General features: G+C 33.7%; 1 protein-coding gene across 2 annotated transcripts; it reads left to right on the forward strand.

Moving 5' to 3' along the window:
- Positions 1–7862: 7862 nt before the first annotated feature.
- Positions 7863–21157, forward strand: LOC128234431 (chitin deacetylase 7-like). 2 transcript variants are annotated; one of them, XM_052948676.1, is made up of 9 exons: positions 7863–7939; positions 8480–8629; positions 10859–10993; positions 11318–11438; positions 13193–13291; positions 13811–13957; positions 19750–19873; positions 20113–20239; positions 20784–21157. In XM_052948676.1, the coding sequence occupies exons 2-9, from the start codon at positions 8501–8503 to the stop codon at positions 20880–20882; spliced, it is 981 nt and encodes a 326-aa protein (XP_052804636.1). In that variant the 5' UTR covers positions 7863–7939; positions 8480–8500; the 3' UTR covers positions 20883–21157. The 2 variants fall into 2 exon arrangements, with proteins under 2 accessions (XP_052804636.1, XP_052804635.1); XM_052948675.1 differs by having other exon boundaries at positions 7892–7939; positions 8443–8629.
- The last annotated feature ends 2308 nt before the right edge of the window (positions 21158–23465 follow it).

Raw genomic sequence — 23465 nt, forward strand, 5'->3', positions numbered from 1 at the left:
GACTATGTTAAAAATGTTGTTGATTCCACTGATGATGTTGTAAAAAGACCAATATGGAATAATAATGCAAAAAATATATTTGTAAGTCACATTGATGAGTTAAAGATCACTGATTGGCAGATGAAATAGATAGCTTAAGTATTAGTAAACAGTATACTGTTGATGTTGTTAATCATTTGACAAATAGTGTTTCTAATATTTTAACTAATGCTGCTGATAAATCTCAATTAATGTAAGAAAAGAAAATTGTTAATAAAACACCTGTTCGTAAACGCTTTAAGAAAGAATTGTATGATAATGATTGTAAAGATGCAAGAGCTAATTATATACAAGAGCTGTCACAGTATGTGACGAATGCCCCCGAATGTGACATTCACCTACGAACAAGGTCAGTACATGAAAAGTTGATCTTGCCTTTACGTGTCAATACATATGGCAAGTTATTTTAAATTGCCTCTGAACATAAAAAATACCACCTATACTTGACAACCCACACTGTTATGTCCTTATATTCAGAATTCCCTTATGAATAAACACTTAGTGTATCTTTCACCTTAGAGGTAGGGACATGGGTCTTGCACACGACACGTCATCTTCGTATGTGGAACACATTTAGCAAGTTATTTTAAAATCTGTCCATACAAGAGAAAGTTACAGCCCGGACACGACAACCTATACCCTATGTCCTTGTATGCAGCACTCCATTGTGAATAAACACTAAGTGTGACCTTGACCTTTGAGATAGGGACACGGGTCTTGCACACGAAACGTCGTCTTGGTATGTGGAACACATTTGGCAAGTTATTTTAAGATATGTCCATACAAGGGAAAGTTACAGCCTGGACACGACAACCTATACTCTATGTCCTTATATGCAGCACTCCATTGTGAATAAACACTAAGTGTGACCTTGACCCTTGATGTTGGGACACGGGTTTTGCACGCGACACGTTTTCTTGGTATGTGGAACACATTTGGCAAGTTATTTTAAAATCTGTCCATACAAGGGAAAGTTACAGCCCGGACACGACAACCTATACTCTATGTCCTTATATGCAGCACTCCATTGTGAATAAACACTAAGTGTGACCTTGACCTTTGAGGTAGGGACACGGGTCTTGCACGCGACACGTCGTCTTGGTATGTGGAACACATGTGGCAAGTTATTTTATAATCTGTCCATACAAGGGAAAGTTACAGAGCCGGACGGACGGACGGACAGACGGACGGACGGACGGACGGTGCGATTTTAATATGCCCACCTTCGGGGGCATAAAAAAGTAAAAATAAGTACAGATTTAATAGAACAAGTGAAAATTTTGCTTCCTTAGTTAACAATAGTAAGTCTTATAAGAAGTTAATGAATAAGAAAATTAATACTTTCAAAAGGAGTGTAAATAAAAAGTTAAAAAATCTTCGTAATTCTGATCCCAAAGCTTTTTGGGGATTATTAAATAAATATTGTGATGAAAAGAAGGAAACCTTGTCTAGCATTTCTGAAGACGTATTTTATGAACACTTTGTTAAGTTAAATCAAACTTCGTCAACCAATGATGCAGATATGTATTCAGGAATTGATTTTGATTCAATCTCGGGCAATAATGATGAATTAAATATGGTATTTAGTATTGATGAAAATAGAAAAGCGGTACACAGCTTGAAAAACAATAAATGTCCCTCTTCATTTGATAATATTTTAAACGAATATATTAAGTATAATAGAAGTGAGTCTTTCTTATAACTTGTTTGCAAACTATTTAATACCATTTTTGATTCTGGAGTATTTCCAGAGGTTTGGAGTAGAGGCATTATTTTCTCAATTTATAAAAACAAGGGTAGCATCAATGACCCGGATAATTATAGAGGCATTACAATTTTAAGTTGCATGGGAAAATTATTTACGACTGTCCTAAATAACATATTAAACTCTTTCCTGGTTAACCACAATTTGCTCTGTGAGGAGTAAGCTGGTTTCAGGAAAAAATATAGTACCATTGATCATGTTTTTTCTTTGAAAATTTTGATTGATTTTTATTTAATGAAAGGTAAAAAACTTTACTGTGCCTTTATTGATTACAAGAAAACATTTGATAGTGTTAATAGAATAGCTTTGTGGCATAAACTCTTGGAAAATAAAATAGATGGTAAATGTTTTAAGATAATTAATAGTATGTATGATATACAGAGTTTTTTAGTAGTCAAGCTGGTGTTAGGCAAGGTGAGAACCTTTCCCCGATACTATTTTCTCTGTTTCTTAGTGATTTGACTCAGTTTATGTCAAGTAGGTTTGAAGGGCTTGAAACCTTTTCTAAAAGAACCTTTGAATGTTTAAGTGATGATGATGTAGATGCTTACCTACGTCTTTATATATTACTTTATGCTGACGACACAGTTATTCTCGCCGAATCTCACGCCGACTTGCAAGCGGCATTGAATGCCATGCTAGAATATTGTTGGATTTAAAAGTTAATACTAGTATATTTTTATTTGTTTAATTCAATGATTGAACCAATATTATTATATGGTTCAGATGTATGGGCTATGGAGGATCTTAAGATATTAGTTTTATATCAGTTAAAATATTTTAAACTTATTTTAAATTTAAAGCAGTGTACCCCTAATTGTATGATTTAAGGTGAACTTGGTTTAAAACCATTTTTTTACAAGCTAAAACTAGGCTTTTGACCTTTTGGAGTAAAAAAATAAATTCTGCTGATGTGAGCAGCAGTTTCTTTAATGATCTTATATCTATTCGAACTTGCGCAATCATGAACTTAAGGTTTTGATCAAATGAATGATAAAAACGATTAATCATTGTAATTTAATAAAAGTACTTTTAGACTAGACTTATACTTGAGACTGTTGTACAAATGACAGGGCTACTGTGGGTGAGAAAGGCTAAAAATGTGAATGTTTCAGAACTTCCTTCGTAAAAAATGCGCCCGTTGACACCAACACATGTTTCAAATGACGTTTGTATTATGCTTGCTATATAACCGATATCGACCTTTATATTCAAAGCGCTGATAGTGCTGCATGAACAGGGTTTTGTACCGGTTTTCACCATTATATCATTCACGATCATGTGTGTATTAATAAGGTGCTGATATGTAGCACAGTGAATCTAAGAGTCCCCGTGTAAACCAACCACAGGGGCCGCCCCAGGTGTATTGAAGCATGATGGTAAATGGCAAACTAATATTCTATTGACAATAAAGTTAATGTGGCTTTTTAAACAGGCAAACCAGGATGGAGAATGTCACCAATCCCAGCAGTAAGGCTTGCCAAGGATTTATTAACCAGAGAAATCAAATAGAATTGGTTGATTTAAAGATACACTAAAACCGTTTCCGGTTGGTAATTAAATGTTGGCATAAACAAAGAATATAATAATTATTGAACTGAAAACGATCCTTTTCAGGGCCACTGTTAAAATTTGAAATTAGTATTTTAAACTGATGTATACATTATTAACATAAAAAATAGATTCTCACCCGGGAGGAACGGTAAATAGATAATATGCAACGGCTGGTGAATAATTGAAACAGCATAGAAACAAACTCAACGAAGCCTTCCTCCCCGTAAACGTGTGGGGTTTAATAATAGAAAATGAAAATATAAAAAGGGTAAATGTTTGTGCTATTCCAAACCAAGAAAATGAAATGTATACTCATTAGCAAAAGTTTGCCTTGTTATTCACAAAACAACTTCGAAAATACAACAAATTCAAGAGAAATAATTTCTAAATTAAAATGTACAACATTAAAATAACTGCTTTCAAACAACCTAAAAAGTTATTAAATCCCTGATATTTTCTCATAATAACACCAAACCAGCAAAAAATATAACCCAATTAATTTCAATAAAATGCCATTTTCAAAAAACAAAACAAAAACCAAAAACATCCGTCTATATGTACACTATAAAAATTATCTAAAATAAATTAAACAAAATAAGTCTTGAAAATTCTTTAATTTCAAAACTTATATGTTTTCCTTCTATTTCTATATCGTCAGCTAACTCGTCAGCACCTTAGTACGTGCCTGTCAAAATAGCGTGCGTTTGTTATTTCCACGTGGGCTATCACGTAATGACTGTGCGAAGGAGATGAGATCATTGTGTCACGTGATTAAATAATGCGTTTTGAGTGGATAGTAATTTTTTGTTTACGTTTCGATGTTCATTCATTTTTGGGCGCAGGGATACTACTTTGATATTATCTTTATCTAAGTTCAACAAATTAAATTATTAAAATAGATATTGCGTTATGATTGCTTCTTGCTTTGTCAAATCTAGATCGGAACACAGCTTGCAATTTATATAGTCCGCACTTTCTCAAACTATATTTTTGGTGGTAAAGAGGAAGACATTTTATGTTGTGAGTGTCGAGTTTGTGGCTACACTGAACAGGGCTAAAAACAACCCTGTTTAAAAATGAATTTCGTATTTTTTAATGTGTTTGTCCAATAAACAAACATTTGAATTGTGGAAGGAACTTTTATCGTGTTATTGTACATACCGTACGTACAATTCTAAACGAGTACAAAGTACACATAACTTGATGACGTGGTGTTGGCCGTACACGTACAAGCTGCTATTGCATCATAACCTCTCGAATATATCTCAACATGGAGGTGGCCTTTGATCATCCACATTTACCTTTGACCTCCACATGAGCCACAGCTTGAAGACATCGTTGTGGCGATCACATTGTATGGCCGTGTCCCCGGTGTCGTAGCTGGTGTTATAGACCTTGTCCTTCTGGTACAGATAGTCCACACCCAGCTCGTTTGCCGATTGAAGAACTCCCTTTGGTGTGTTCGATAGCTATGCAATTAGTATTCTAATGTACACTAGTATATATTTACCAGTATCTTCTTTAAGGAAGCACACCCAAATGAAAACTTCCACTTGAAACTCTTCAGTTTTAATGCTTTAGCCTATGTTGTTAAGCACAGAACTACAGATCTTATGAGCCAGAAGCAGATTTTTTTTTTTATTTTGTTCTTTTTCTTCATTAGCTAACATTTTTTTACAAAAGTTAATATCGTATTTTCATAAATAAGTAATTAAATTCACTTTTGCGCATAAATATTAGCTTCTATGAAGATTTTATAACTTACAGGCACGGCTCAAATAGGTGGTTGGGAATAACAAACTTTATTTGTTTTTAAATGAGACGGTAAAACATTTTCATATTTTGGCATAATGTTCCTAAAAGATAAAAGATAAATATTAATAAAGAACAGGTCATGAGTACAGTATGTTCTGAATTTTGAAATGGGGGTAGGGAAATTCAAATTTAAATAAAATTGTTTTCTGACGGTAAATTTCTTTTAAATTTTGTTTATGAATCCAGGAAATGATACACATTAAGTAATTATGAAGTTGACCATAGTTTGAAATGGTGCCCTTTAGGGGCATGCAACCTTAAAATGAACCACGCCGTGGGTAACACTTATTGTGACAATAGTATTGATTTATAGGGAATCGTTCACGTCTTATAGGGTCAGAATTTTTAAGTCAGATTCGAACACAATGCTTGTAATGCTTGGAGGAAGGCTTCTAAAGTTATTGATAGGACAATACATATTTAGGTAATTTCTATGAGAAAAGGACGATAACTATCGAGTGACTTGAGTGCCATAGCTGGTTATCAAACTTGTCTGAGAGATGGTATGCCCATACACATGCTAATCAAATTGCATCATGATTGATTAAAGGGCCATGAAATGATTATTCGGACAACATACCTGACGCCACCCGCCCGTTCACCGCAAGTGCAACTTTAAAGCGTCCCGTTTTTTAAACGGTTGGATAAAATCTTAAAATTATTAAATGTAGCCCTGCCCCCTTGCGTCAATGTTTTTTACGAATAATCACGGGTTTGAGAGGGTCATCTCAGGAACATTTCGGTAAAGTAATTTAATATCTGGCCAGCGGATTCTTAGAGAAGGTTTTTAAAGTTTACCATATATACATGTAGTGAAAAGTTGCCCCACCCAAAGCCGGCCATGTTTTTTTAAGAAATCAACATTAGGTGAAGGAATTTGATACAGTGGTCACCTAAGGAATTTTTCATTACTTTGAAATCGGGCAAGCGGTTTCAGAAAAGAAGTGTTTCCTTTCGGTTGCCACAAGGAACCACTTTTATTTGATATGGAAGAGGACAACCAAAGGAACATTCCTGATATTGTTGGTTGACACTGTGGGTTAGGAGGAGATTTTTTTTGAAGAAAATGTTGAAGACAGACGGACGACGGACAATCACCTCATTACAATAACTCACACTGAGCTTCAAATGAAATAAAAGATGTATTGTCAACAAAGAGGGCAGGGGTGCAATGCCGGAAAACGCCTCATTACAATAACTCACACTGAGCTTCAAATTAAATAAAAGACGTATTGTCAACAAAGGAGGCATGGGTGCTATGCCGGAAAACAGTAGTAACGCTATTGCAAATTGAATGACATTCTATGTCCCTTTAAGAACACATGTATTAATTAATAATAGCCTTTTAAGAGGACGCTTTTCAAATATTATAGAAAAGCCTAGGGTATAAATTATTTTGATGCATTAGAAGGAACGAAAATCATGTATATATTTTTTCCACTGGTAAATTCAAACAGGGGCAGAAGTAATAAAACAAGTGTTAATCTTTATTAACGTGTTTCTTGACGAAAATGGCGGAACATTGGAGAGGGACGCCCATCATCTTGTGGGGATTCCACGTCAAAGAAACAGCCCTGAAAATAAAACAAGCATATTACAGCAGGGTCTCTTAACTCTTTATCGTTCTTTTTTGGAAAACAATAACAAATACCCTTGAATTTGGAATTTAGGCCTGTTTAGTTTTAAACAGGCAAGATCGCCTCGATACCGGTTCCGTAGTCTCGGAACGGATTTTAGGCGATCAAGATCGGAAACACATGAAATACATATAAATTTCCTATTGCCAATCAGACAAATGTAACTGGTATAGTGTGAAAATACGTAACAATGGTAAGAATATTTACATAAATAGTAATGACTAGTTTGATACCTGTTTACGCCATCTAAAAGGTGGAGGTATTTTCTGTGAACAGGACGCTGCCTCCCCATGTCCTCTAAAATACAATTTTTAATTTTTATTAGTAAGAGTATCCAGTGCATATTTTCTTATAATATGTATAATGGCCAATGAAAACAACTTGTTCTTCTAAATATTTGAAAATCTTTTAAAATGAATGACTGCATTAAATACATAATATCATAAGTACATAATTAAGATTGTTCTTTCCAAATAGTAAGTGTTCCTTTCATACTCCACTTTTATAAAAATGTATACGGGACTTGATTACTGATTTCTGTGCATTCGAATTGTTTCATGTCTCCAGCATAATAAATAACATAAAACACTTAATATAATCAGTATATTAAACCAAAGTTATATTTTATTGTGAAATGGAATAAATATATTTTTTAAACATTTGATTAACCAAGAACCTATAAACATGGTACATGCATGTTTCTCCCTGTTTTGTTGCTCGCTTTTTTAAATATGTTTACAGAGTCATGAAGTATAATTGATGATTGTTATAGAGACTGCCGCGTCTGTATTTTCTCAATAACTATATCACCATTGACAACGTTGGTCCGCTATGACCTACTTCCATTGTCTACTTGCATCCTACTCGCATTAACATATGATTCTGATTGTTAATTTTGAATAAAAATGCATCACTTGCAAAAATTACAATCGGGGCAACTTGATCCTCACGATTGTTACAAGTTTATCTAAACCTATGAAACTTGACAATAGAACAAGACGGAACGTCCACCCCGTTATCACTTTGATAACCTATCATCGTTCAATCCGTGTGTTTATCGCTTGATAATCATACATATATCGCGGAGACAACTAGACGTACCATACATTATATCCGGGAGTTAAATCATGTGAGTATTAGCAATTATTATTTAATCATTATAGACATTTTTGTAGTATTTCTTTTATCGTTTTAATGATTAATTTGTGTATGCAGATATTTTCGATTTACTTTTCATATTCTTCTTGGTTCATATGAGATGAATATATAATAATTTTCTTTCATAATATAAACAACGGGAACATATGCGTTTGCGTATAGGTTTGTCTACTGCCAAGGCACATAATACGGACAGTTCTGCTATGTATTTAGCATTTCTGCCAATCACCAAAGGCTACACTTGATCCCCGCCTCGTGGCCCATTAAAATGAATACGATTACCGGTATTATCTTGGAGAATGACATGGTTTATGGAACATAAACCATATTCAGTCTTGCCAATACAACTACATTATACAGTTTACATGCAGCATTGCACAATTTGGTGTTATGCTCGGTGGTAACTGTTGGTTGAATTCTACAAATGTAAGTACAGCCTGGTTTCAAAACATACTAATATTTCATTGTTTTCAGGTTTATATTCTGAAATCAGTACTTTCCTTCTATCTAGCGAGACACCATAACTACCACAATGCGCATGATCGTGATCCTACTTGGCCTTCTTGGCTCCTCCTTCCAGCAGTCATGTGACCCGACAGTCTGCACCATAGAAACAAATTGCCGTTGCTACAACGACCCAACACCACCCGGTGGTCTCACGGTATTTCTTTTATTGGAAATGTGTAATTTTAATATAACCGATAAAACACTACACATACACTTGAGAGATTGCAAAATGAGTCGTTTAACGTCCAAAATCAAGGAAAAAAAACAACAAATAAGAATTCAATTGATTATGGATTTGCCTGTAATGTATTTTAGGTCATTTATTTAACATATTTATTTTTATACAGTATCTCAATACCCTTTTATATTATTGTTCATCAGGTATCAAAATTTAGCATATTGCCAATGACAAGTTTATTTGAACATCAGATACATATTGTATCTAAAACATACAATATGTTTGTATATGAAGACACATATTTGGACTTTTTTTAATTACCTTATTTTTTTAATACTGAAAATTTGCTTAAGAACCTTTTGCCGATTTCTCAAATGCTGATGTTAAACTTAGCTACGATAACGACATAACTAAGCCACAAGTTAAAAGGCCTATTGCCATGTTAAAAAGTGATAAAGATCAAATAGGAAATTAATACATCATGTGATATGTTTAATGATATGTATGTGATGTTATTCAAATTAGTGTTGCAAATTGGTATTTTACCAAACTCTTGGCCTTTGAGAGATGTACTAACAATCTATAAAACTTTGTCCCAAAACATTACAGTTGAACTACAGTTTTAAGATATGTTGGTATTTTTTACTGTAACATTATTTCTTGAATGAAATAATCAAGATGGCTTTAGAAAACAACAACAAAATACTAAAGATACTAGATCTTGCATCTGCTGTCATAAAACTGTAACCAAAAGGATATTTTGTGCGTTTATTGACTTTAAAAATACCTACGATTCTGTACAGGCATTTGGGCAATGCAATATAAAAGCAATAGTTAACTGTTTTATGCCATAAACAACATGCATAATAACATTGAATCATATGTTTATTTCTGAATAACAACATATTTCACTGTTATAACGGTGTCAGACAAGGGTAAATGTATCTCCGGTATTATTCGTGTTGTTTGAAATAGTAAATGGAACATCACATGTTGGGCAGTAATGATAGCTCTAATGTTTTTATTAATGATGCTGAACTTGAGATTTATTCATAATTATTAGTGTTCGTTCTTACCATTAACGTTGTCTTAAAGTTGTTTCATAACGTTGTCGTTATGATTGTTGATATTTTCTAAAAGTTGTCACAGCCCTTACGCAACCTTCACACAACGTTGAGACACCCATAAATTGTGATTAAGAAACTAATTATAGAATCTGTGTATAAGCTTACTCATTACCAGTACATCTTTTTATATATTTTTATAAGTTTCTATACAAAGATTTACTGTACATGAAAAGTATTATTCATTAATGAATATGTAGCAGAACCAGTATTACTCTGATTCTTAAATTCTTCGTTCAATTTGGTAACCTTTTTTTGAAAAACTAATAGTTAATACATAAAAACTAGAACATGGATGTAACAGTGACATACTTTAAAAACTGAATAAAAATTTCAACACTTTAACGTCGATGTTCAGATTCTAGTAAACTTAGAATTTTCAATTATCATCTACCAAAAGGAAGTATTCTCGGTATATGTATGCGCTTTGAATGGAGAGGTGATGCATTTTAATATCTTTTACGTTTTCAACATTTTGTTAATGGATCGAAACAATATATACCTACCTTTTTGTTAACAGTCATAGTTTTGAAACTTTCAAAAAAAAGTAAAGCGTGAGGATGATGCTTTGAAGCTAAATATACTAAATTTGTTTAAACCTTTAAAATCCATGTGGCGAACCATGCCCAACCATGTTTCCCAAAACTTTCATTTATTTGTCTTTTATTCTTCTGACAAATATCATTATGATGGACTAAATATTGTTATTCATTGAGGTTCCTACTTTTAACATGTTCTTATATTTTGTTATCTGCTTAACGAAAATAATTGAAATACATATTAACACTTTTTCTCTGCTAAGTTGCTTTTCAGGATCATTTAATGTAATCATATGAATATTTGTACTCAATTAAAAGTAACAAATTGATAAATTGCTTTTTTAAGATACAATCAAGGTACAGAATACAACAAAAACAACATTTGCTCGACCATAATTCTGCGACCTTTAAACAAAACCTAAACAACGTAAAAAGAACAAACGAACATTATAAAATTTAAATGATACAATTTAATGTTGAAAATCAATATGTAAAGACTATCTATGTAGTTAATTTATTTTTTACTTATCGACGATCCTCAGAACAGCGACATCCCACAGATCGTCATGCTGTCATTCGAGGGCACTATAAACACGGACAGCAGTGGATACTACAACCAGCTCTTGGGCGCCAACAACCCCAATGGCTGTCCAATCACCGCTACTTTCTTCATACAGGTAACACACAATAATTCAACGCGCAGTCACAATGCTTTATAATGAATAAAATGTGCATTTAAATTACTATGCCATCAGTCTGCTCAGTTGAAATAATCTATTCTGGTATCGATCACATGACAAAGGAGCAACGCCAATTTGCTCTTGAGCAGTCCCGTACAGGAAAGAACATTCAAGTTTGACATATGCAATATAGAAACAGCCAGTGAACAATTAGGTCATTTTAATCGATTCTCTAATGTCCATCCTAGCGCTGATCTCGATTCAATTCTCAGTCCAGATGTTCACCATACTGTAATAACGACGATTGTTTGTTACTTGCAGGACGATGGCAGCGACTACAAACTCGTCAAGAAAATGTATGACAACGGATCTGAACTTGGAGTCAACTCACTGAAAGGAACAGCCCCGAAAAGTTCTACTGGATGGATTGAAGACATAAAAGGTTAAAATAAATTGCAAGATCAAATGTCACTGATATAAATCACTAAATCATAGAATTGTACGGTACGAGTTGAAACATTTCACTTATGTTACGTTCTGGGATAAATCGTGCCTTAATTAAAGCTGCACTCTCACAGATTGAAAGTTTTGACAACTTTTATTTTGTCTTGGAACGACACAGTTTTTGTGAATATCCATGGGAACAAGTTGTATAAGACTGCTGACAAAAAAAAGAATTTTCTATTGGAGTTCAAAAATTGATGTTTTATGCTTTTTTCTAAAACCGTTAGTGACAGTTTAAGCCATAAGACATTAATTTTCGAATAGAAATATGAAAATCTGCGATCTGATCTGTTGTCAGAAGTCTTATATCAGTGGTTTGCAGATATTTACGTAAAAAATTGCTTATTTCAAGACAAATAATTAAAAAGTTGTTAAACGGTAAGTCTGTGAGAGTGCAGCTTGAAAGGAAACATTGAAGTGACACTCTTATTCAAAATCACTACAAACACAAGTGTAACAAACATTTATTTTGACTGATAAATCTTTAACTACTTACTAAATAATGCATTTATGGAAATTCTTAATTACTGATTAGAAGATTGTTACCGTGTATTTAATAGCAGAAATCGCAAAAATAGTAAATGATTGGTGAATGCTTAAAGATTTTCGGTGGTCTACTATAGTCTTATAAGGTAGAAATACTGTGTTTTCTGCTCATTTCTTTCAAATCAAACTGGGTATCCTTCATAAGAACCATTATTGTCGACATTTGTTTATCCCTTTTGGAACATCGAAACAATATTATTAATTGTGGTAAATCTTATTGGGAGTACTTGTGCATCTTTAAGTAATATTTGTTATCAAATCCGCCAAAAAGTAAGGAAGTAAGGTATCTGAAATTTTACTACAATGTAATTCATGAGCACAACTGATATGATAATGGCTATCCGTCATTTGCTTTTTTAAATTGACAAAACATCTTCTCAAATAAAACATTGAAGCCGTATTCAAAAAATATCTTAAGTTATTTCCTAACTAAAGTAGTTTTTTTTAAAAAATAGTCAAATTAAACAAAATGAATAACGTTTTTTTTATTTTTAAAGTATTATATTTCAATATGCTCAATGAATATAATGTATTTGAGAAATAATTAAGTTTGTATATCATATGACCAATACAATACTAAAATTTAGAAAATGACTTAAGTTAGGAAATGACTTCAGATTCTTTCTGAATACGAGCCCTGGTTACAAGTTCGAGCTGGCCGGGTTTTATTATATGGGGAATGTTCTTTGCCACAGAGAAAATAATTGCCAAGAAAAAGAGAAGATGTAAAACTAAATATTTATTTTCTTTTTACTGGAAAGGTTTTCCTCAAGTCAATTTTAAAGCGATACAATTTAACTTTGAGTTTAACATTTGAACAAAACTATTTATCAATGTTTTGTACTCGTTTGCTATCATATAACCCAATTATTCCGATTCGCACTCCTTGTGTCAGATAGACCATATTTCAGCCAATGAGGTTGTATTTTAAGTTAGTTAGATGACCTGCAGTTAGATAGCGCTCGATCGCTACGATTTATCCACTCATTATTTATTATTAAGATTTCACTTCATGTCAGCTATCTGTTAGTTGGTAAAATTGCTAAAATATTTTTTTTAAAGTAAAATCATACAGTCAAGTATTTATTTTTTAAACAACAACCTCAACAACAACAACATCAACAGCAACAAAAATGTCATTTTCAGGTGTTGTGCAATCCCTCACCGATGTCGGTGTGAAGCCCGAAGATATCCAGGGAATCCGGGTACCACAACTCCAAGTCGGCGGAACCGATCAGTTCATTGGTACTCGTGCATAGGAATTCATATACTAATCATAGCTATACATAAGCATACTTTGATGTCACTCTGTTTATGCCAATAATGTGTGTTTGCAATTGTTCAATCGCTTTGAAAGACGTATGTGTATCTTAAATATATATTACTTTTATATCAACGAAGAAATATGGAAAAATAATGGGGAACTGTTGTTAGCGCACTCGTTTCTCACCAATGCGTCACGGACGGGATCGAATCCCGGCCTGAACGTTTTAGAGTAATCTGTTATCACCAAGCCGGACAAGTGGGCTTTCACCGGGTTCTCAGTTTTTCAACCACAAAACATGACCAAGGTCTCGCGCAACATCGTGTCAACGATAGTGACTTAGCATAACTTTCTACAAAATCGGTTTAAAATTGGATATTATATCAAATAAGACCAAATCATGTCTCCAGATATCAAGTTAACTCGATTATATAGCCTAACATGTCAAAATGAATTTGATACTTTGTTCCAAAAATAAATTATTATTTGGCATTAACCAGGAATGGGAAGCAACGGGCTGACTTACGATTCTTCTTGCTCCAATGTGGGGTTTTCCTCCCCGAGTACCTTTATCTGGCCTTACACCCTCGACTTCGTGCCTGGGGCCTCGTGTGACAACGGTGATGCACCAGACAAGCCCTTCAAAGGTACAATAATAAAGTTAGACACTCATCGCTAAACTCAATTATTTTTACTATTAAAGGAATGGAAAAAAACGGTTTGGTGTACGATACCTCGTGCGCAATTGAAAGTCTTTCTCAGAAAACAACACTCATTTGGCCCTATACCCTGGATTATACAACTTTTCCTAAATGTGACATTGGCGAAACACCCGATAAGCCCTTTAAAGGTAATATTTTGCATGTTATACAGAGGATAACTGTTTGTTTCAGTGTAAGATCGTATAATATTTCACCGAATGAGAACCAAAAGTTATATATCACAAGTGACGTAGCCACGAGTGAAATATTCACATTTAGTGATCACGAGGTTAAATATAATGCTATCTTACTCTGAAACAAACATTTATTTCTTTTTATTATATGCCTAAAATTGAAATTAAAAGACCGTTAATAACCTTTTATTAGAAAAAAGCGCCTTGAGTATGCGCACATAACGTCAAATAATGTCGTTAATATTGTGCCCCAGCCCTGTGCGCGCTGATGTTTGATTTAAATGAGAGAACGGACTCAAACTTCAAAACAGTGAAAACGAAAAAAATAATATTACACTGTTTGAAACAGTGAAATATCGCTTTTACTTTCACTTATAAATCTGTATTAACCATGGGAAAGCATATAATAAACTTGTATACTGTATGTGTTTCTTGTTAAAGTCTGTCTCGGATTACCATCAAATGTAAACAAAGTCTGTTCATTGACGACAGCCATCAATTTTACAATTGTCAATGGGTACGATGAAAGATTAGGGGCTGTCGCTTTCTTTAGGTTGAATTATGGATAAACATAGGTAAAAGTTCGCTTCATTTCCTTGCGAATAGAAGTCCAACCAATGTTCTTCATGTGTTTTTAAAATATTGAACAAACAACTGTTTAACAACATTTAAATCATATACTATTAAAAAAGCATAATATTCATTTTCTTAATACTTAAATATTTCTAAAAGAAATATACCAGGAAAGTACGTTTAAACATGAGAAAAATCAAGATGAAGTATTTAAATGACGTAATTGGATACTTTTTAAGATATAATACAATGGCCAAAAAAATCCCTGCTTCTAATGCATTTCTTTTATATAGTTTGCTTTTTTTAAACTGTTCTATCTGAAGCATAAGGTTGGTGATCTAAATTACTCCCATCACTTTGTTCACACTCGTTTTAGTTGTTTATTTACAAAATGAAATAAATAACTCTTTTTTTCTGTCACAAAGTAATTCCTTTTAATATCCACTGCAATATATCCAACTTCTTTAACAGTTAAAACAGTTTTGTGCTTTTTAATACATGCCTTTTTCTGAAATGTGTGTATACCTTATAACGAGTCAAATCTGTCAAATTATTTTCAACTTTCACGCAAAGCTCGTGAGTCATATCATCTAGGTACAATACTGTCGGGGTGCGATTACAATAGGGATACACGGGCACTGTTTTGCCAACCTTCTTATGTCGATATTTTTAAATTACTGAATTTGAGTTATTCTGGGCGTCACACGCTTTACTTTGCAGTAATTTGGTTTGATGCATTCACATGCAAATCCTTTAGTAGAAAACAATTATTGTTAAGCATAAATCTAATCGATATGTTAAGCCTCAACTCAACCCCGACAGTATTTTTCACTCGGCATACAGCACGCACGTTTTTGCCATAAGATCTCATTTCTCTGTCGTAAAACCAAATTTGTATAATATGTTTAAACAAAACACTTTTTCATATTTGTTTATGCCACTGAATAATTGTACAACACACTTTGGACCTACAACCTTTTGTCTGTTTATCGGGTTTATAATGTTATTTCTTGCTTTGTGTTTCATTTTTTTTTTTTTTTTTGCTATTCTTGATAGCTCTTGTTGAAGTGTATAATTTATGTTTACACTCCTTTTTCATTGTCATATTATTCTTCGTTCTCTCTATGTTTTTAATTTGTTTGTCGCTTGGTCAACTTTACATTTATACCCCATTACCGTTCGTCACACTTTTGTTGATTATTGTGTTGCCTAATAGGTAATGAGCTAATGGCGTGGCGGGCAGCAGTGGGGCTGTAGGAAGCAAAAGTCTTTCAAATCTACTATTTCATTTAATCCAATTCGACAATGCATTGACCTTGCATTTTCTATGATACTGTTACTTAAAATGTCCTTACACTACATAGTCAAGTACAAATTGGCCCACGGAAGAAATGTACTTTTGAAACTCGCAACAATACTGATCATTGATCAATATCACAGTTCATTGAAATCACACCCTCATAATAGATCAGTATTACTAACGGATTTATTCACGCCTCTCGATCTGATGTATTTATTAACGAGTCGTATACTACTTGAATGCCTATAAATTACTACCCGGCTACAGTAATTTAAGTGACGAACAGAATTCATATATTTTTCAAAGAGTGCATACATATATTGTTGCATCTAAAAGATTTAAGACAACTGAAGTTCAATAGGATGCCTATCTACCAAACACTTGTAGGTTTAGCCAAAGTGGACTTGGCGACAACTGATTCGTTTCAGATACCATTTCTCTTCCTATCTTTCTCACTCTCTCTCTCTCTTTCTCTCTCTCTCTCTCTCTCTCTCTCTCTTTCCGCTCACTTATTTCTTAAACCAATCTCGTACTTATTCGAACTTTTAATATAGAACCATTATAAGTCATAACTTTTCAATTCTAACGATAGTCTGACACATTTCGGGGAGGGCCATTTTCTAATGTTGTCATAACTTGTGGCCCAACCCAATTGTACAATAATATTGTTTATCGAAAATATGTATACCACGTGTGTTTATTATTTACAATAAAATACGATTAAACTAAAAGGGTAAAATTTGAAATGATGGAAATCAGCTACCATAGATCGAATATTCTTGAAAAATAAGGATATAAGCATTCAATTTTGTCACCTTACACCCAGCCATGGCTAAGTTAAGGAAATGAGTGTGTAGAAGCCACACACGGAAAACCTAATTCAATTCAAAAGTCTGAATAAGTTTTCTTTCTGAAACCAGAAAGCGTTGTCACTAAACGGTTGTAATTGTAGACCAATACTAACACATCGCTTCTGGTCCTTTTCTTATAAAATTATCTTAAATTTCTTGTAGTGTGAAAATGTCAATATCCGTTTCAGAAAAATAAAGATAATGGTTTTTAATCATCAACTCAGATATTTAAAACATTAGCCTTCTGAAATAAAAAAAAACATCAATCAAATACATACCCTATTAAATCGAGTAAAAAGGCACATTAAACATAGAGCTCAGTCCAATTAGAAATTGATCCCAATGTATATCATTGTGGGTTTTATACATATATACATTCATGAACAAGATGACCTTGGTTTTAACCCGGTAGAAACAAAAAAATGATGCTTTTAAAAGCTTATACATTATACACATCCATAACAGGAATTACCGTCGTTTTAACCCGGAACACATATGTACATAAAGCTTGTTTCGCACTACGTAAACAAAAATAATATATATATATATATATATATATATATATATATATATATATTTAAAAAAGCGATCACTTATTGTTTCCTATAAAGTTATTGCACTTGATCACTTTCAACTTGAGTAAAATTCCATACATAGGTAAAGTGTTAGTTAATATGCATTTACAAAATAAACATGGTCAAATGTGACTTAATATAATTTAATAAATGTATACTAAAAACGCATTACCTTGCTTAGTGTTCAAAACTTTGTCCACTTGTCTAGCCTCTCTTTACATCAGCTGATCTACATGATTAAGATTAATAATCACTGATTACCTAATTGACCAAAATATATGTCGAATGACGAATTTAAAAGTAACTGCCATCCCATTGGGCAAACAATAATTTCGAATTATATTGAACGGGGATGTTATTTCATACTCTTTAAGATAAGTTAAGAATCACAAGCTGTTATATATATTTGTGACTGTGTCGTGTGAAAGGCAATCGACTTCCGTTTGCTTAACAAATAACAAAATGCATACAGGAACATATCATAATAAGAGCGTATGAAATAAACACCAAAAGGACAAGTAAACAAAATATGCATAACAAACTCATAACGTACACTTAATTCATAAAGAGAGACTCTTGACAACATAAGGTACATCCAAAGTTTAAAAATAGCATTTCGTAAGCAACGAAACGTTCAACCGTGACTGTCAACGCCTACTAGCGGTTGCGGAATGTCTCCTTTCCGATACGAAAATATCAACACTGTCAAAGTAAATTACGAGTCATTGCTACCCGAGGATAACTACGAATGTGTTTCATCGTTTTTTAATATAAACATTAGAAGTAAAATACTTCAAGATAGGCTAACGGACACAATACATTATAATTGGTCAACGAAACCGCTCTCAAAAATGTTTTGTTTGTGTGCCGTTCTTGAATTATCGCTTAAGTTTCAGTAAGGAAAACAAGAAAATAAAAAGGACAGATGGATGAAAAGCACACAATTTACAATATACAATACAGCTGTTACGGCATAAATGATTTTGTAAATTTGGTAATAATTGTATTGCGTATTGTATTCCAAATGACACATAACTAAAATGATTAGTTCAAATAACAGATCGAGTGTTTTATTATTATCGAAAAATAATCAAAAATGCATTTTATTACCTTTGCCCTCAATGTCAATGCAGTCATAAGGGCTTTAAGAGAGCTACAGCGGTCCGAAATTCTAAGTTCAAAATGATACTACATTAATATAGCATCTATGCATAAGCAGAGTTTGTCTAAAGGACCATTTTTATGCCTCTAAATCCGAGGCAGGCTATTCATATTTTCTCGTTTCTTATTTGTTTGTTCGTTCAGAATATGTGTTGAATGTTTCTAACATTACATATCTGTTTTGTGTTCATGTTTTAAATGTATAATTCTGTATAAAGTCGCCATATAACTTTTTAAACCTATCATAATCCCTTGAGTTATTCATCAACGAGTTAAACGGAACGAATTGATAACTGCTCTAATTCCAGGTTTTCCATATCCCCTAATTATAAACAACCTTCTTTTTCATCACATTTACAGTATAAGTTTCTATGGCTGTGTTCGTGTTTCTGTAAGAATATCTGTTCCACGTATGGCCACATCATGTTTTTAGTTTTGTACATGTCCTCGTTTTGCTCTTCTGCCTTATTGCTAATTACATGTATCTTTGATTGCTGTTCTGTCCAATGACCTCGTTCTTTCATTGCATTCTTAAATATTCCGTCTTTTTGTAGTGTTGTCCTTTTTCTAATCCTCTAGCATTTCTTGTTTGTTTATGTATCATTTGTGTTGTCATATGTTGTGTCATTCTTCTACTCAAATTGAAAGTCTTGTCAATGTATAATTTGGTTCTTTATTTTGTGCTCGATTAGTTGTATATTATATTGTGTTTATCATACATGTTTGTATGTTTGGTTGGTTAGTAGGTATTGTCTATATTTGTTCTTGTCTCCAGTTGCTTTTACCAGTTATCCTTTGAAGCAATTTTGGACGTTTTAAGTACGCACATTACGCTCGTTGGGGTATCTGATCATGTGAATATCTAACATGAAATATCTGCTATGCTTGTTATTTCTGGCCCTCAGTCTGACCTTCTCTTTGCCTATCTGTTTCGTCCATTTCAATGATATTCGACCCTGTCTCATGCAATTCCTTTCCAAAAGGTACACAATCTTTACCAGACATATATAATTTAGAAAATCTATTAAATGTATCCACCCAACCACACCGGCTCTGGAAATAAAAGTGCTACTGTGAATTACAGGAGTGTGGGAGTTTCTGATTGCCGATTACCACGATCTGTCCGTCGAAGGTCTGCCCTGCGTTGTACCATCCGGCTGCAGAAATATCACCACCAAGAGAGCCGCATTTGATCTCTTCTTTAACTCGTAAGTCTCAGTTTTACGCAAAATAAAATATATAATTGTTTATTAACCTAAACAGTGTTGTCCATTTTTGAAAACGTGAGCTTGTTATGTTGAAAACGTAATTCGGATTAAGGTATTTGATTGCTAAACAAAGAAAACAAAATACATTAGTATCAGAAAACAATATTGAAAGCACATTGATATCACTACACATTCCTTCATATTATATAGTTTAAATTTGTTTGGACGATCTGATTCAGATTCACGGACCATTACAACGGAGGAAGAACACCTTTTAATATGCTGATTGACCCGGCTTTTGCCGCCAACCAGGACCTGAGAGACGGAACTATTGAGTTTCTGCAGTACATCCGAGCAGCGTTCGGGGTACGTTGGTACTTTGTTAAAGTAAATATCTACAGAAAACGCAACAATACAACACTTGGTGCCTGTCGAGTGTTATAGCAGCCGTTGAGGTCGTAAATATAATTGCTTAATTGATAATTCCAACTTTAACCAACATATCTACCTAGTGCTTTCTGGAGAGTGATGGCATACTCATAAGGTCATTATTTAGCTCATGTGGCGGTATTCAAAATAGATGTAAAGGCTGTTTTGATGATTGTAGTGATCTAATGGTTAAGGTGTCCACCTCTAACCTAAATGACTGTGAGGTCTCACGGCGGATACTTTTTCATAGGCTTAAAATGGACACAAATTCTTGTGTCTGCCCAAGACATGGACTCCAGAGTGATTCCATAAGCGTCACAACCGAGCTGAGGGACATGAGTATAAACCAAGGAAGTTGTAGAAAACACCAATAGCCTGTTCAACTGAAACAACATTATTCTTAACATAGGAGTAAAACCTTGCCTAGATGTGTTGTCATTCATGATGTAAGTAACTATTCTTTCTTTAATTTTAATTTCAGAGTGACGTATGGATTGTGTCCATCCAAAAGGCCCTACAGTGGATCAAGGACCCAACTCCTCTAGCCAACCTTACGACCTTTGCACCCTGGTCCTGCTAAAAACCATTGAAGGGGCATTGTTATATTGAGGAATTGTTAGTAAATGAGAAACTTTTTCAACGAAATGTGTGAACATTGTGATTATTGTTCTGTAATTTCCACAGAATCAACAGGGCATTTAGTATTCTTGTTATATTCAGACTTATGATAAATTTCAGGATGCACGGATGAATAGTGCCAAGCAGAGTTTCTCTCTCTTCAAAATGCTATGTTAAAAGCTTGCTACAGTTTTGATAACTTTTGGAGTTCAAATAAACAACACTACTAATACAATATTTTCATTGTTCGATATTATTTGCTTTGAACGCATGTCTGTGAAAGAAAAAACAACAACAACACAACTACAACACAATTTAATGCTTTTGCTATTTAATACTATTAAATAAAAAGTAAACATACAGTAGAAAACAATATCCAATGTTTTGAAATATAGTATCAAAGTGAGATCAGGACATAAGTTGATTTTGGTTAACATCTATACAGAGCATATTGCTGTGTATGTATAGTTCAAGGACAAAATTTAACGTTTACTTATAAATCGTCAAGTTATGCAATGGTTTATGGAAAACAACATTTTAGGTTCATCAAAGTGAACCCTCTGTCAAAGGCCTCCATTTAATACTTTGGCACAAAGGGAATACGCATGGAACGTGTATTTATTTCAAACAAAATGTTCCTGCTTCGGTTAACGGTTATAAGTCGTAACTTCATTCAAAATGTTGAATTTGTACAAAACTGGATTAATTGCAACATACAGAAAGTATGACAACAAAGAGGTTGCAAAACACTGCTTATACGGGTATATGCGGACTACTGTTTGTGCGCAACGTCATCCAAAGTATGTGTACGTTGTATAAGTTTAAAGCGTGTTGCTGGTATCCATGCCCCAATTTCTTGAACAAGTTTAGGTCCCCCAAAACAGGGTCAAGCTAGGCGCACTATTTATGTTTGGATTGTGTCTTATATTAAAGAGTTTTTAAGAAATTGAATTGTTTGATTATTCTGATAAACTTTTTTGTTTTGTTTAACAAATTTTAAGTAGTGTTTTTCTCGATGAACTACGAGACGTACGCTTGTTATGATTATTTTGAGAAATAGGGCACAGGACAATTGTTTAATTGTAATCTTCTTCATAAAGGATCCGTTCACACTTACATCTTAAGTCAGATTTAGAAAAGCAAAGTTTTAAATATGTTTGAAAAAAAGGTCAAAATTGCTTTATCCATTACAAATAATCACTTATTCAATCAGGCACACTTGTTTTGTCAAATTAATTACATTATTGATATTTTGAAACATTTAAGAATCATAAATTCAATGTCTTGGTTGGTAAGTACGGATTCTGGTTTTAGAAGGCTCGTGCAAGGTCTTGGCAATTCCTAAATCCATACCGATACACGTGCAAAAAGAGATTTCGCGAACGACCAACAAAAACCTAGTTGGTAAAACTAGCTTCACGTAAACATAGGGTTTTGGAACCTCTCTTAAAAATACCAACTTTAGATCAACGTTAAAACGGACCCCATATGTACAAGTGCAGGAGCTTTTTATTTGTACTGACAACACAGCTGAAACATCAAAGTTTCCAGGTGCATATGCATGTATAGTATACCGCTTGAAAAGGTGATGGGACTTCTTCAGAGCTTTCTAAATTTTGCACGGTTTACACGTGCACAATTAGTTTAAAGCGATAGCATTTCATACTGACTGAAACGTTTTACCGGTTGAATCTGGCTAAATATCCTAGAAAAGCAAAAAAGGTTTTGAAGGTTTCACGCCTTACTGAGTAATAGCTCTTGCAAGACAAGTATATTTGTATAAGAGAGAAAAGAAGTGCGTTAAAGATGAGCGCCGGGCCGGCCTGTCGGTTTAAGGGGACTCTGACAAAGATATAGAAACTGTCACATACATATATATTATAGCAAAATGTCCGTCCAACAGCCAGATAGCTCAGTTGTACATTTGTGTGTGGATGCCAAGGAGGAATACAATCGGGGACTAAAATATACACAATATAGAACGGTACAACGCCCCTATTGCCATAAAACGTTCCTCGTACGTTTGTATTCCTGCATGGTACATTTTTCAATAGCATCTTAAATAATATCACCATCTTTTAAATAGTTTCTACAGTTATACATAGGCTAATAGTTAAATAACAATACTATAAACACCAACTCGTATGTCCATAAGATGGTTTCGTCTGAGTTCTTCAAAAGTGAAACATTATTCAAAATTAAAGAGTACTTCTTGTCAATGAGCATTTAAAAAGCTGGTTTGTTTACTTTATGTTTGTTTACTCCATTCCATGAGGTAGGCAAACCAGTTTAGAAAAATAAGCCTTTCGTGGAATTCATTACATACCCCAACATTTTACAAATTATCAATTAAGGAGACATTGTCAGATCACTGATCATTAAACACTGTTTGAACAACTCAGCTGGAGGTCGAGTCCAAGTTACAAACTATGGACAACTGTTAGTTTTTCTGTCACTTCTTTTCCACGACCCCTACTCGAGCTGTTCAGCAAGGTCCACGATCTCCTGCACGACAAAGTCGAGATCAGTCCGGGTAATGGCGGAG

The sequence above is a fragment of the Mya arenaria genome, chromosome 5 (assembly GCF_026914265.1).
Source record: "Mya arenaria isolate MELC-2E11 chromosome 5, ASM2691426v1".
Classification (NCBI taxonomy): Eukaryota; Metazoa; Mollusca; class Bivalvia; order Myida; family Myidae; genus Mya; species Mya arenaria.